The following is a 16,655-nucleotide window of genomic DNA, read 5'->3' on the forward strand; positions in this document are numbered from 1 at the left end:
GTACCATTAAAAATAATGTAGATCAATTACAGATAATTAGCATGCTATTTTAGAATTACCGTGGCATAAAGGCGGCTAGCTTTTCTTCCGGAGATTTTTCTGTCACATTAGAGGGTTTTTGGCCATGCTTGTCTCAACAGATTCACTTCTAATAGCGTGCTCAGTCCATAAGGGAAGGGTTTTGATTAATTGTGTTTGCTATATTAGCATGAAGGAGGAGTTTTTTTGGGAAAGTATTTACATAAACAGCACTTATACAGCACAACATTTGAAATCCCAAAGCATCAGAGAGCTGCTTTGCAGGCCATGCAGAAGGAGGTTGCTTTAGCTTAAATTTAACTAATCCCACTGCTAAAAGTAAATTCACAGTAGCAACACCACCTAACAAAGGGAATATGAATAATAACTTTTCTAATTTCAGCTGAATGTGGGAGGATATAGGTAGGCAGCAAAAAGAGTTGGAAACCGATTTCCAATGTGATTCATGGAGATTTTCAGCAGTTGCTTGCACAGGTAAATTGTAATAGCTGACATTTACATACAGCTTTTCACTTATTAAAATCTAATGGGTTTAGGGCTTTTTCTTTTTGGTAAATGAAATACTCAAGCACAACAAACTTGAACTGGCTCATGGTACTGACTGTGTCAAGTATCTTGACTTTCAGATACAGAACTGATCCACTGATTCTACAAAATACTGCTCACCTTTAAGTGAGAGAAATTGATTGTAAGATGAAGGGAATTGCCTATGATAGTAAGGGGAGGATTTTAATATCATTGGAATTGCACCAATATTGTCCATGGCTTATGAACAACTGGAACCAAAAGGATGTAGTAGTACTTTAATAAGATTATTTCTTTGTTCCATGCTCCTTCATTACCAATAACATCTAGAATCGCTCCCTGCTGACACACTTACTAAGACAAAGCAAGCTCCCCTGTTGCCATAACATTTCCAACCCCTTCCTCCTACATTTTTCTTCTCATTCCATATTACTCAACTAGATTTGGCAACATTTTTCCTTCCCAGAGTTCAAAATTAGGTGTTCTGACAAAAGAACAGAAAACAAGAATAATCCAAATTATGTCCACGGAGCTCTACTACATACTATAAATGAAAGCAGCATTTGACCCAATGCTAATATAAAGTGACTCTGAAACAGTGATGACACATGGAAAAAAATCAGAAAGCCACAGCAATTTCCAAACAGTACTTTCCATCTTCTTTGGTCTTAAATAGATTTTGATATCATTGCTGCTGGTAAAGGCAGCATTGCAGCTGATATCAGTTTTGACCAGCCTTTTAGAAAAGGTAATGTTGTATTATTTCAATTTCATCAATTAAATACTTTATACTAAATCTATGTAAATGGCAATAATAGACATTTTACATTCCTTTCAAGTAATTTCCTTTCAGCACTGTAGAGTATCAAGATTGCAGGCTGTCAGTATCACTCTACAGACTTCCACACTACGTAACATTCTCCAATGAAGTAGAGACATCTTCATTAATAAGAATTTATTTGTATATTTGGAAGAGATCTGCAGTAAATCTTTACAGCACAAAACTAAACATGGCTCCATGATGAGTCCAAAGTGTGAATGTTACTTCTTAAAAAAGTGCATGACAAGCATCTTGTTAAAAAGGAACAAGAAAAAACATAATTCCCCTCTCCCAACAAAAAGGAAACCTCTGAACTCACAAAAAAGCAAATGGTAGAAAACTGTATTTTGGACAAACCAAGTCAGGTCCAAATAATTTTAATAGGCACCTACTGTGGCTTCTGGAATCATTGTTGCATGCATATCTCTAGTCATATTGGACTTCTCTTTCAGCTTTGACTGGAGTAATGTGTGTTCCATGACACCAATCTGTATGTCCATCTGAGTGGTTTCTTGCTTCAATTTTGTTAAGGCCTGTTTAATCTTCACTAGAGGAGCTGTGCAAAAAAAAAGACAAACAGTGCAACTCTTGACAGCTGCTTAACACAAAAGCATTGTTTTCTGTACTTCACTCCTTAAAATTGAAGAGCTGAATGAACAAAAGGTCGTTCTACTCTAAAGACATGATTGTACTGATACATCATTTTTAATATGCAAAAATTCTAAAGACAGAAATAGGCAATGATAATTTTGCTCTTTTCTTGACATTTAAGATCTTCAAAAAGATTTGCATGAACATTAAGACAGGTTTTTCAATTATGTGTTTTGCTCAGTTGAAAGCCTCATCCCCATACCTGTCTTGAGGTTTGGTAGAGAACAGAAGACAACTTCAATAGAGGGTCATCTTACCTGTGAAAAGCTATTAAATAATTTGTGCTCCACACTTTGTTTTCTAATCCCTCACTTCCCACTATTATGCTGCTGCTGCATCATACTGCTCCTTGTAATTGCTCTTGTTTTATTTTTCTTTAATCACGTACAAATTATATACCTGTCACTGAGAAAAAGACTGTTTGGTTTGAAGCAAAAACATACTTACCACCATCAGTCATACTGCTTCCTTTCTCTTCTGTTTCTTGCTTTACTTTCTCTAATACTTCTGTGATCTTAAAATAGATATTTTTTCTTAATTAAACCAGATGAATGTCAAGTTAAAAAAAAAGTCTCTGCTGAATAACTGCATTAGTTAAAAAAAATTAAATAATCCTTCTTTCTTATTGAATACAGAGGAAAAATTTTTTCCAAACATTCAGGAAATTTTAATTTAACTTTACCTACATTAATGTTGTAAAAAATTACAGCAAAAAGAGTAGCAAGTTAAGCAAACAGCATGTTGTTACTGAGAGTCTGTGCATCCCAAATGAAAACAACAATGTGTCTCAGTGTGATGCTGGATGGAAGAAGATAGGAATCCATATCCTTGCAGACCAAGATTCACAAAATAGCCATGCCCACTGCCCCTCTGGAAGTGTCAGGACTTCAGCATGTTACAGTGGAAACCTCAGAAGCAGCACTGCAGCACAAGGTGCAGCAGTCAAGCCTGCTGGCACAGGTACAGGTATGTAAAGTACATGTATGAAGAATAAAAATGCATTTCAGCACTGACTATCTATTGCCCAGTGTGCCTTTGTAGACAACGAAGAAAAACCAAATATGTCATTCTATGGTACAGTCAAGGTAATAATTCAATATTTTTGTCTATAATTTAAAAGCAGCCCTTTATTAGGGCTTCAATAAACCTTTTCAGTAACCAAAAAGAACCATTACTGCACACCTGCAGTGGTAACGGTATCACCAAGCGGGCTGAGGTTTGATTGCACTGAAGGCACATCAGCAGCAGGAACATCCAACGTGTCTAGTTTATCTCAGATATGCACCACTGCATCTACATACTTTGAAGGATGCCAACCACTAATATATTCATCATCAATAATCAGTCTATCAGCTACCAAAGCACAAACACATTATAAATCTCAAGTCAACGTAAAATACATTTTTTTCAAACCTACTTCCTTGACAGTGAGACAGAAAGCAGCTCTAATTCTGCAGAATTCATATGCTCAGAAATCTTTCCTGGAAAACTCCCATTAAACTGCTGTATTACCTACTGCAGTTGGAATAGTGATCATTGTAGGTCCCTTCCAACTGAATTATTCTATCCTAAAATAGCTCAAACTTGTTCCACAATTTCCAGCACATTCTTAATGTGTAATCTATTTTATGTTACTTATTCCAGAGACTTTATTGTTTAATAAATAAAGTGGGTTGCTGAAATCCAAACAGAGCCATTAAAAAAATAATTTCAGAATTGGACAAAGGGTTGAAGTATTTGGAAATCAGGCCATAATTCTACATGACATGCCATGAAACATTCAACTTGTGGAGGCAGTTAGGAGTTTGGAGATTTTTCTTTGAATTTGTCAGAGCACTGATTTAAAGACAAAAAAACCCCACAACAGAAAAAAACAGATTTGGGTATAATTTTATGTATGGAAACAGTTACTATTTAGCCAAATATAGCTTTTAAGTGCCTGGAAGATGAAAATTTCAAATTGTTAATTTGAACTAAAAATAACAGTTAAGCTTTTCTTCTTCCAAAGAATTTATGGATATGACTTATTACTCCTGAATAATTCTAGGACATAGGTTATGAAATACAGAACATTTACTGAGCTCACAATTCAGGAGTTAAAAATCAGCGGCAGCCTGGGTTTAAAATTTAGGGACTGGACTAGATCATTTCTCCTTAACAAACATTAATCTTTAACATGAGCACAAATCAGAAAGAACTGGTTTCATTAAACTCTAAACACTAAATACCAACTCTCTGAAGATTGTTTTAAAATAAGATATGTTTTACCTCAGAAAGCACTCTGCTCCTTTCAGTTACTCCTCCACTTCCCTCCTGGTACTTCTCTTTAGCCTGGAAAGAAACATGGTTCTTGCTATAATGACATAGTTGAAGAGATGTATGCAGATAGCTCAGAGAAAACACCAAAACTTGCTCTCACATGTTCCAATTCCAGAAACTCTCCCACAAAGTCCCAATGACATTTACAAATGAGGACAGGCTTGAAACATCGGCCCTTGTAATGACTATCATTCAAAACTTAAAAGCAGTTTTCAAAATTGTAATTGTCCAAATACAAACCAGATAAGGAGTATGTTTTCTAATCATTGACATGAGGAAATAAACATAAAGAAAATTTGCCAGAACACAACGGAACTGAATTCCAGAGCCCAGAATAGTACTTTGTCAACAGTAAATTACTATCTTGAAGATATTTAAAAGTTTGACAGCAAGGCAAACAGAAGCACAGACGTCAAATCCTGTAAATCTTCTTGTCCTCACGGTCACAAACAGGAGGGCTTGCCAACAGGCAGCTTAAACAGGCCTCCTAACTAGGGTATCAGAAAGCTTCTCAGACAACACTCTATTGGCATAAAAACTAAACAAAGCAAATAAGCAATCAGAGTGCTTTGTGCACATTAGCACAAGTACTTAGTCTAAGAGATGGATGTTGGACTGAGACTGTAGCTTCTCCAGTCCTGACAGATGTGTGAACTGCACAGGGAAAACAGAACTAGCAATTTACTAGCTGCTCAAGACTGGGAACAGATTTAGATAATACTTTGATAATACTTTGCCTTGTAGAACAGTTGAATAAAAATTGCTAGTTTAGCTTAGGAAAAATATAATTTTACAACCAATCAGCATGTCCCCTGCTTTATATCCAACAGCAAAATTCATAGATACTCACTCCACTTCTTCTTGCCCTCTAACCCTCACTTAATAGCAACTTAATACTAGAGAAGGCAACAACAAAAGACCAGCAATACCTCACTCAGCAAGGCTTGGGCTGAACGGTATTCTTGAACCAAGTGCTCCAACTGATTGTTGATGTACTTTTCCCTGCTATTGATCTTTTCCAATGTTCTGCTGATCTCATTATGGAGTTTGTCAAGGTAACCCTAGAAAATCACATTCTGTGGGTTGACAGTATACAGACAGTACACAAAGAGTATTGAAATAGTGCTGTAGTTAAGAAAGGATATGGAAGCCTACAGTGAGAGAGAAAAATAGTACAGAAATGCTGTGTTTAGCCAACAAAAAATTATTCCCAGTGTGTTCTGGTTTGCCCACCTCCAAAACACATATTTCAAGCTTTACTGCTTCCATCATAAATGTCAATGTCAGTATGTTACTTCCAGCAACAGTACTTGAAAGTATTTTGGTTTTTGTACCAGTACTTATTTTCAGATTCTATTATTCTATTTTGCCTTCTGCAGTCAGCATGTACTTATGGTAATGCATACATTACTGAATCCTGATATCCCTGTTAATCCTCACACATACAACTCTTTCCCACAAGGTATTTTGCCAGTCACACTGTCCTTAATCATCATTATCATATCTTTCTCTTTTTCATTTTACAGCAATAGCATAAATAAAATGAAGAAAAAAGAGATCAGTTTAGTTCTTAATGTATATCAAATAAAAGAGAAAATAAAAATGCTGACAGATCAGTGAAATAATCTGTACATACAAGACATACCCTAGTTTCCTTCAAAGAAGAATCAATTCCATCCTTATGCTGGTGCATTTGATCTACATGAATCCTCCAATCCTAAAAAAGATGTCATAAATTAAAACACAGGAAAGTACAACTTTTATCCTCCTCTGGTTACTAAACAAAGGCAGGTATGCAAAGCAGGGTCAGTTCTCTTTTATTTATTTATTACAACATATCATCCTGCCGCTGCTTTGTTCATAGCCAGAGGCACTTGTTCAATGTGACACAATCTATAAATCTCCTAAATGTCACGTGACACTGAGATCGATAAACAAACACTGACATCCTCACTGACACCATAGCAGCTCTGCTTTTGAGAGTCTGATCTTCATGGGACTATTTCTGCTGGAAAACATTCTGGACACAAATACTGAAAATATTGAATGTAGCTGCACTAGCTCAGCTTATTCACAGACAAAATTAATGCTTCAGATGCCCAAATCCAACAGTTCCAGACTATCAGTTCTTCCCTTTCTATTTTAGCCCTTACTGTTACCAGGAGAAGAATGGAAAGAAATGAAAGAGGCAGAAATACCTAAACTTGGTTTTGATAATGGGACACAATTAAAAGAGGGAAAATTACTTCCACCTTCTAGATCATAGGAAACATACATGGACTCAGGGATGGGGGATGAGAAAAGGTGCTGTGAATTGTCACAGGACTTCACATTTAAGTTCTAGTTTCTAATGTCATTGATTAAACCATTAACACACTCCTGGTACTACTTTTAAATGCACAACTTAGGAAACAGAATATGATGCTTTTCTTGTAGAATAGAAAAACACCAAACACTTCTGTCCAGCTATTTCTGAAAGCATGAAAGCACAGGAGCTAGGGAAAGAATAATCCTCTTTTCATGTTCATTTTGACGTATTCCTTATGGCCAAGAGATGGTGCATTAAGCTGGAAGAGAGTAAACCTTAGATCCTACAGTGGCTTTAATTTTTCATGCATGTCTTTATTAAGTTTTAATTCCTTACTGTGAGAATCAAGCATCATGTTCTCTGCAACAGATGGGCTTGCTGACGATCACAGAAAAATTGTTTGAACCAGGCAATTCTTCACATAGAAGAATGCAGGATAGTGTAAGACAGGCAAGCAGTTCAGCAGACACTTGAGAGCTCCCCCTATTTTTGGCAAGATAATTATCTTTCATTGTATTCATGTATATGTATTGTATTGATATATCACTGCTGCAGATTGCTCCAACACCCCAAGTAGGTGGGTCACTACAAATAAAAGATTTCAATACTGCACTGATCTGTGTGAGCTACCCAAGCTCCTAGAAAGAATCCTTGTGGCAATGCCAGGAATAGGTCCTAGGTTTGGTTATGCCAAAGGTAGATGTCTACTTCTAAGCTGCTCATTCCAGACTACTTGAAATAGATTTTGGAGAGAAATACTCATGATGAATATGCATATGGTATATACACATGATGAATTCCTCCTTGAGATAGTTATCTGGATATGGTAAGCAAAATCTGTTGAAAAATTTCTCTTTGCTAAACGTAAGGAAAGCACATAATGACCAGATTAGAGGTAAAGACCAACTTTACTGTCGTGTAAAGTTCAGAAAGATGAATTCCATACAATCAACCTTTCATGTGTCAGACAAATGGAACAGTTGAAAGAAGTTCATCAACTCTCTTCCAGGACAATGTTTTAATAGTTGGTAAACTGAGGGTATAATTTTTCAGAATTGTGAATACATTGGAAATGTCAAAGGATTGAAGAAGTTTCCACTGAGCAAATATACAGAAATAAATATATGGAAGTAAATATACAGAAATAAGATGCTCTGTAAGTAGCAGAAAAAAATATTATATAATATTGAAAAAACACCCTACTGAAAATTATTGCTTCTACGGTCAAAGTAAGTGGCTAAGGTTCAGACAAGACAGCACTGGAGAGCCCATTTATTCACATGTCTTGGCATGACAAAAGACAAAATGGAAAGTAAACAACACTGACTGAAATAACATTTTAATCACCGTGTGTACACACACAAATCCATTCTCAGGTACCTTATTGTCGGTCCTGACTGTAACTTTCAGCTGCGGAAGCACACGTTCCACTTCCAGATTCCACTCTGCTGCGTCTGTCGTGGACTGTAAAATCTCTTCTTGCTTCGCAGTTTCATTCATGTCCTGTGTAAAAATCACAGTTTATAAAGGAAATATCATTGTTATGCACAGTGACAACAGTTAGAAATCATTATAATTCATATTTAGAAAAATATTTATATCAAGAATTATCTAGACTACAGACATAACAGATTTCTTTAATGGCTTTCTTTGAATTCATAAAGATTAGAAATTAAAACATATATCTTCACATCATACTAAAAATTGAAAAGAATTAAATGTATATAATAAGAAATTACAATACATTTCAGAAATGGTGTTTGCATGTGTCTGTGAGATTAAAATACATTCAAGAAACTAATATCATATTTCCCTAGAAGTTTCTGCAAAAAATTTCTTGCAAATGTGTCTAGCAGTCCTTCAGTGATTTCAGTTTAAAAACTAGGTACACATGGTTCCTTTAAAATAAGCTGATTCATTTCAGTTGGAATATTTTTTCAAGTTTAGACTACACAGGGATTTTCAGACTTAAATCAACATAAACAAATTGCTGCTACAGATGTAAAAACCTTTCAAGAGAGGACTGATGGGTAACAACTTACTGATCTGTATGTTTGTGCCTTTAGAACATTCAGGTCAATATAATCTTCTTCATTGTCTGATTCTTCTTCCTTAAGGAAAGTTGCAAAGTTAGACTTCAGTAAGTATTGTACAATCTTTCTCCATAGTTTTATTTTGCAGGACCACAGAACAAGAAGCATTAAATTCCGTATTTCTGAGCAAAACAAGACATAGAGAGTTTATGATAATAGAGCTTATGAAGAGACACAATACCTGGGACAAGCTGAAAGATGAAAGCTACCCCGTATTTCCTTCAGAGTGCCACAGTATTAAAAAATAAACCAAACAATCAAAAAATCCCCCTAAACCTAAGCCCTCTCTCCTCAAATGGGCCATTATCAATAGTTGTATGGTAACTATATGTGTTTCTTAAAGCTTTACCTTAAAAATAAAATCAAACCACACCCAGACCTGAATATAGTTTTCAAGATGTTGTTTGCCCTACATATTTGGAGTTGCAGAATGATGCCACATTTTAAGTGTTCAGAATAACACAATTGAAATTGAGGCAACTGTTTTGTTTTCTTGCCCATGAGACCACACACTGGGCTGACAGTTTTACAGAATTCTCTATTATAGTCTCAAAATTGCATTCTTCAGTGACTATGATCAGCCCAGAGCCCATCACCCATAACATGCATTTTCTGTGCATTACCCCCCATCTATCTACACTGTATTTCACCTGCCATCTCATCACCCATACACTTCACCCTTATACACCTTGGCCCTCTGTTAAGTGGCTTTTCCTTTGAAGTTGAAACTTCATCATCCACCTCCTTTCCAGACAAATCATGAAAGCTGCAATAACACAGGTCTTAGTGAAGAACCCTTCAAGACTCAGTGAAAACCTTGGAGCTTATTCTTCTTTCTTCTACTCTACCCAGTGTGTAACCAACAGGGACCACTATTTTCTTCTGGCATGTTTGACCCCTAATCCCTGAATACTTGCAAGAAATTACTGGTGACTAGATTGGGACTATCTTTTGCTAAATCAAAAATATGTATTTGTGCAGCACTTAAAAGACCATCCTACCAGAACAAGACTAGTTATCAGAACTGAGAAACCAAACTGTGCAGATTTACTTGCACACCCAGCCTCACTGGCTACTGCTGGCCACATAGTACAGGCTACTCAATTCCCCAAGATTCAAAAAACTTTTACAGTTCTGATTTACAGACTAGGCTTGTCTCTGCCCCATCAATTTTATTCAGAAGAATCAAAACAAAAGAACAACCAATGAACCTCATTGCTAGCATTTAACTACAGGAAATATTGCTAAATTCAATTATGGGTACAGCTAATATCAATATAGTGGCAGCAACAATGGACTGGGGGGAAAAACTTACATTGGCCTATAATTAGTCCCTATAGAACCACTAAGTGCTCTAAAACTAGAGTATCCACTTGGTATAAAACGCCTGGGAACAAAATACCTGGGAATGAGGCAATAAAACCTCAATGGTTTTATTAACATACACATTCAGAAGAGCCAATAGAACACCTTAGTTGTGAAAATCATGGCCTAGAGCAAACCTGAGAGCAAACCCAGAGGTTCTTTGAAGGGTTTCAACTGTGCTTTGGTTAACTGTTTCATGCCTGCTTCCCCTATAAGCAGCTTAGACCTTAACAAGATACAGTAAAGAGCAGACAGATGACTGTTTTCCTACTTAAACCTTCTACCCAACAGCTTACATTTCTGAGGCTGGTCAAAAATGCAACACAGAATGTCCTTTATTCTTCTCAAAATTATTCAAGACCTTTTCCTGTGGAGACTTGAAAGCTGATAAAAATGCAACCAGACAGCCACATCACAATATTTGCACAGTGTATGAAAGTTTGGAATTTTTCTTGGCTAATAAAAATGAGCAAAATAATGTAATACTTAGGAAAACTGAGAGAAGAGAAGGAAGAGAAGTAAACTCTTCAACTGCTACATTATTGTGGACTATTGTGTCCTACAAATTGAGACTATAATCAGAACCATATGAAAACGTTACTGGCACTCTATTTCCAAAATTTCTGACCTTTATTTTTTCCCAAGCAATTGAACACAAAAGTGGGATAGCTGTGGCATTTTCTATCCAACATAGCTGGGCCTTAGCACTCCAGAAAATTGTTTTTCCCTCAAGTAATTTTTACTGACATGGCAAGGGACCACTCCCAGGCTCACAGCTTTCAGTATTCTGGTTTTGATCTACATTCATTTTGCACAGAATCATCAATTTTTGCAGAAATCAGATGTGAAACTAACTTCTTTCTGAAATTTTCACTTTTATTGTCCTCAGCTAACTTCCTCTCCAGAAAAATCTTCTTTAAGTCAACAGCAAAAAGACTCACTTCACGAAAACAAACATGCCTGTTAATATGCCAATGTCTTGTGATCACATTAAGCTACCAGTTTGCAGTGAGACTCCATCTCTCATAAAACTAATCTTCTGAGAAAGTCAGTCAGCAAGAAAGAACTTCTCTTCAACATCCTTCCATCAAAAAGTCCTAAAAGCATATTAGAACTTGCAGGTGTATTTCACAGGCTGTTTCATAGCCATGACAACTTCACTGTAATTATTACAATTAAAAAGTAGGAATAAATAAAACAGTTGATCCTCAAACATTGCCATATTTTTGATAAAAGGTATTTCAAAGCACACAGAAAGACTTATTCTTCAGTCAGAATGAATGATGGAATACTATTACCATTGCATTCATGGAATATATATCAATGAGCTCCTGTGACCTTTGCCTACAGCAACAATTCTGCAACCTTTATTTAGGTCTTTGTTGGTATTTTTAAATAAACATTCTATTTCCAGTTGTTCTTCTCCATCTACTCTGCTCCCAAATTTCAGACAAACTAAATACCAAAGTTACTGCTTCCTATTTGCATGAAATCTAAGTTACAATAGTGAGCACTCTATTAATTAAGCACTGGGCAAATTTTAACCAAATATTAGCCAATTCTGTAAACAGGGATTGAAGTTTTGTTTAACATCAAGAGCTTGTATCAGTAGAACACAAACAATCCTGAATCTCTGTGATTTTAATGCATGGTTAGATTCCACTGCACATAAGAACATGTGCTCTGTCTCCATGAGTTAAAAACCTTATCTGAAAAGCAACAAAAAACTACAGAGAATCTGATGATGCAAGAATGGAGCCACAGGGAAAAAACTGACCAGCTAATAGAAAGGACTTCTTAAACAAAGCCAAACAAACTCAACAGTGAATAAAAACTTGCCCATGGCTGACCAATACTAGTATCATCAAAAGCAATGACATAAACCTACTGCAACATCCTCTTCCAATTTATTAAGTGTTAATTCTGCATCATCTTCTGTTATTTCTTCTTCTTCTAGCTCTTCTGTTGGATATGCTGGCCTGAAATTAATTCAAAGAACAGCAGAGCTTTTAAACACAGTAAATTGTAAATACCTCTGTAAATTCTCCTTAGCAAACAAAACATTTCATGAGAAGTATGGATGGTGTGGATTATAATGAGACAGTGATTAGCATCTCACATACTTAAACAAATAAATTAACAGGCTTAAAAGGCATTATTGATTTTGAACTGTCTTAAAAGTAAAGTTTATTTACTATGCCAGGCAGAACAGTATATTCATACTACAAAGACATCTGGGGAGTAAATTTTGGTTTTCTCTTTTGGTCTAACCTCTTAAAATTCAAGTGCAAGTCACCACAGACTTATTTTCAGCCCACATTGGAATTTGTGTATTAAACAGAAGTAACAGGAAAATATTTCTAAGGTAGAAATTACTTTGCTACATCCATTTCAAAACCCATCAGAGTGAAGGAATGAAATAAAGAACACTTTTAAAGACAGTTTCATACACTTGAAATTATCTGTGATCTAATTTCTCCTAAGATTTCCTTCATATTAAATAAAACTACTGTACCCTACGTGTAACATGTATGGTGCATACCTCCAGTTGAAGTGGTTAAGAATTAATTGATAGAACCTAAAAGGAAATTAAATGTTTCAACTCAACTGTCAGATTAACAGGGAGTTATGCATAGGGAAATGACCAAAAAAAGGTCATCAGTTAAATCTTAATTAGCTAAGTCTATTAATGGTCCAAACTCAGGCTTGCTGGTAATAGACTGAGTTGTGTGAAATTGCATTAGGAATTAATTGGTCCCAGTGCTTCAAGCCTAGTTGAATTTTGCGTCTCATGAAACGTCAAGTAAAACACTTTTAGTCATTACTATGTTTTGTCTTTACCATTACAACTTACATCTGTTTGCTGGAAAACAATGCATAAGGGAGGATGCTAAAGCGTATTGTACCTTTTCCAGCTAAAGCCAGTGTGTTTCAAGGCTTCTTCAGCTAAACAATCAAGAACATAGCACACTTGCTCTCCACAACCAGCCTTTAATTTTGAGGGAGGAAAATCCACAGGCCTTCCCTAAAATAAAGAGATGTGCTGTTTATTAATGGCCCATTGATCCGAGTTTCCTTGCAGGGAGATAAGATTATTTTTACACTAAAACCAAAGTGTCTCTTGTGTATGAAGATTTTATTAATGTTAATTCACATTCTTTCCTTACGCAGCTCCAGTCAGGCAACAGAAGGGAAAAGAAAACATCCCGAGGAACAGATGCAGTGTAGAAATCTTAAAGCACATGGTAACGAGGATAGTCATAGGGAGCAGAAGAGTCGGAAGCCACAAGAGAGATGGATGGTCAAGCACACAAGTGACAAGCTGGCAAGGTAAGAACAGCTATGGAGAAACTTCAGTACTGAGACTTAAATACCAGCTTTTCAACATTGTCTTGTTTGCTGCAGATTATATTTATAACATATTTTTATTTATTGCTATCCTGTAAAATAAAAATATTAGTTTGCTATGGTTTAACTCCTTTAGAGAATAGTCTTAACATCATTCACAGCTCCACTGCAGTATAATCTTCCCTAAGATCATACTTCCTGTAAGTTGATATATTCTCCTGACCTTTGTTTCTGTTGTTTTTTTTTTCTTTTTTTTAATATTGAAAAAAAATCCCAATATTTCCTGGCAGTTTATACAACCTTTTACTCATTAACAAAAAAAAGAAGAAAACATGAACACTATTCTAAACCATTTCCTTCACTGTGAACTATACCATTGATTATGGCAGGAGCAGGATCATATGCACTGTGTAAACTTTCCAGACAAAATCTCTGTAAATTATGCTACTATAAATGAGCAACATATGTGGCACTACAAAAAGTAAACCCAGTTTAATCCATTTTGTAGAACAAAAGTAATTGGAATCATATATAATATTATAAGACCGTTTTCTGCAGTGCTAAAAAAATTAGCAAGTAGGTATAGACTGTATAAACTTCCAATTAACTAAGTAACAGAGTAGAAACTTATAAATAGGAGAAGTCTGTGTGGTCCTTGCGAACAAAAGCAGGAAGGAGAGGAAGTGTGTGATTGCAGTTCTTTCTGAAGGCGATGCCCATGTTTGACACACGCCTGGGAAAACAGCCTGCTCAACAACTTACAAAGGACCGCAGTTCCGAGAGCACGTTCGATATCACTGCGTTGGGGTCATCGCATTCCTGGGGCTGCTCGAAGGGACGCCCCGCTTTCGTGATCAGCCAAGCGGCGAGCGCGCAAAACATGAAGAACTGCTCGCCGGGATTGGTGGGCAGTGCAAAGTAGTGCCTGTTTAAAAAGCAGAAAGAATGGCAGATATTTTGAGCTCCTGCAGCTCTTACAGCATTACAGGCCAGCACGCACCACAGAGCAGTTTCTTTACCCGACTTTCTCAATGAGCAATCCATCCGAACCAAATTCAGGATGACTCGTTTCACACGTAATCACAGCAGGCTAAGTTTGCTACATCCAGCTCACTTGTTTCCGGCTTTGAGTGAGCTATTAATCAACATTAACTTCCAAGGAATCAAATGGAAACTGGGTACTCCCCTCTCCTGCCAGCAGCATTATATAGCCTCGGTTAAACACCACCAAATTAGCATTTCCACACAAACCCAAGTTACTCCTCTTGTTTGAGGAGCAACTTGGAGGAGTTGTTTACCTGAGCAGCCTCAAATCATGATGAGCTCAATTCTGTTACCATTTTAGAGATGCAGAATCCCATCACTTCATAAAAATACTACCACTGGCTACTTGAGAACCTATGCAATAGATCCAATTCAAGTATTCCTTGCATATCATAAAATACTTGGAAGCTCAAAAGAATCCCAAGTCAAAAATCTGCAATTGCCAATAACTTGTACAAAGAAAGGTATCTGTGTTTGGGTATATGACTATGCCCCTTTAAAATAAGCAACTAAATAAATAAAATTTGCACCAAGTGACTATATGCAAACTTGAATGGCACTCTCTTGTGGAGGGGAGAACAAATTTATGGAAACTTCACTGCCTCACGAGATGTGTCTTATTTCTACATATTGGCATTATCCCTGCCATTATTCCACAGCAACATCACCTCCCTTCTTAACATCCCCAAATTCTATTCTTGACAACAGCAATACATCCAATTCCTTTTTTTCCAAGTTCCCCCAAGGACTTCCCCTTCATACATTCCTCATGAGTGGCAAGAAGCTGGTGTACCTAAATCAGTGCACTCAGCTCAGATCAGGAGCAGGTTTTGAAGCGATCCTTCTACCTGTCCTCACTTACTGTGCCTTGGGTTGCTTTGGAGAGTAACCTAGACAAACCAGATCTGCTTTGGATCACACTAAATTCAAATATACAGTCTCAAGAAGAATTCAGTCCGTAGAACCAGACCACGGTTAGTCCCCCAAAAATGTAACCCACATATGCAGTAAATCACATACTCAGTAAACCACATTCACACTGGCTACTCAGAACCAAACCCTTCTGTTTACAGACACAGCTGCTCACTATGGTACACAAAGGTTTGCTTCCCTGCTCCAAACATTCTGATGGTCTGACAGCTCGCTAGAACCAACTTACAGCTGCTGTGCTCGTACTTGAGCCTCCTTCCCAACAAGGGAATAATCTGGACTGCCTCTTTTTCCCCTATCCTATCAAAATGTTGCTTATAGAAAGCTTAACTCTGTGACATGCTGCTGTGGAGCCTGGTTGAACCCGACAAGATGGATTTGAAAGTTATTTGGGCAGGCAGATGTTGGGAACATATTGGTCCCATTTCCCAAGTTTCCTGCCTCTCCCATAATTAAAAAAAAAAAAGAAATTACATATGAAACAAATATATATTGGATATGAAAACCCAGACTTAACAAGAATGAATCCAAGATCCTTTTTGTAAAAGGTCAAAAAATATACACTCCCCACAAATAGTTACTCTGAATTCAAGAAACTCAGAATTATTCAGAATTATTTAGAATTTAGGTAGAACTAATTTTTGCACAGGTACCTTGGCATGCAGCTATCCAGTACCTGTCGGGGGCAGGGAAGGTCAAGTGCTATTTACTTATCACATCTCAGCCTTCGGCGTTTGGAAAGCTTCCAGAAGACACGGGAAGCTGTGCCTCTGGCAGGTTTTGCCTTGAGCCAGGCCCTGGCTGGACCTGCCAGCCGGGACCTGCCCTCCTTCCTTCCCCGGGCTCTGACCGCCCGCTGGGATTTCTCCCCCGCCGACCCCTTCCCGCTGCCGCGCGAGCGCCCGGAGGAGGCGGCGCGGGCCAAGGAGCACCTGGAGAGCGGCCGCATGTTGTGGCGCCTCAGCGCCTCCTCCTCGTAGTTCAGCAGCTTCAGCTTGTCCAGCAGGTCCTCCATGAGCACGAACATGTGAAAGGCCGCGCCGGGGCCGCGCTCCGCCGGCCCTTCTTCCGCCGACCGCTCCCCTCTCCGGCCCACCCCGGCCTCCTCCGCCATCTTGCTTGCACGTAACCCAGGGCAACCGGCCCCGGCCACGCCCCCGACCAATCAGCGCGCACGGGGCACAGTAACCCCGCCCACCCAATACCATATTTG

General features: G+C 37.6%; 1 protein-coding gene across 3 annotated transcripts; it reads right to left on the reverse strand.

Moving 5' to 3' along the window:
- Positions 1-1,504: 1,504 nt before the first annotated feature.
- On the reverse strand, positions 1,505-16,572 carry IFT57 (intraflagellar transport 57). Of its 3 annotated transcripts, XM_017807998.1 has the most exons (11): positions 16,375-16,572; positions 14,231-14,393; positions 13,027-13,145; positions 12,009-12,099; positions 8,705-8,773; positions 8,043-8,165; positions 6,000-6,071; positions 5,284-5,415; positions 4,304-4,366; positions 2,483-2,549; positions 1,505-1,940 (listed from the first exon to the last, which is right to left on the reverse strand). In XM_017807998.1, the coding sequence occupies exons 1-11, from the start codon at positions 16,554-16,556 to the stop codon at positions 1,762-1,764; spliced, it is 1,260 nt and encodes a 419-aa protein (XP_017663487.1). In that variant the 5' UTR covers positions 16,557-16,572; the 3' UTR covers positions 1,505-1,761. The 3 variants fall into 3 exon arrangements, with proteins under 3 accessions (XP_017663487.1, XP_017663488.1, XP_017663489.1); XM_017807999.1 differs by lacking the exon at positions 5,284-5,415; XM_017808000.1 differs by lacking the exons at positions 12,009-12,099; positions 13,027-13,145.
- Positions 16,573-16,655: the final 83 nt, after the last annotated feature.

Source organism: Lepidothrix coronata, unplaced genomic scaffold (assembly GCF_001604755.1).
Source record: "Lepidothrix coronata isolate B3197 unplaced genomic scaffold, Lepidothrix_coronata-1.0 Scaffold21, whole genome shotgun sequence".
In the NCBI taxonomy this organism is placed as follows: Eukaryota; Metazoa; Chordata; class Aves; order Passeriformes; family Pipridae; genus Lepidothrix; species Lepidothrix coronata.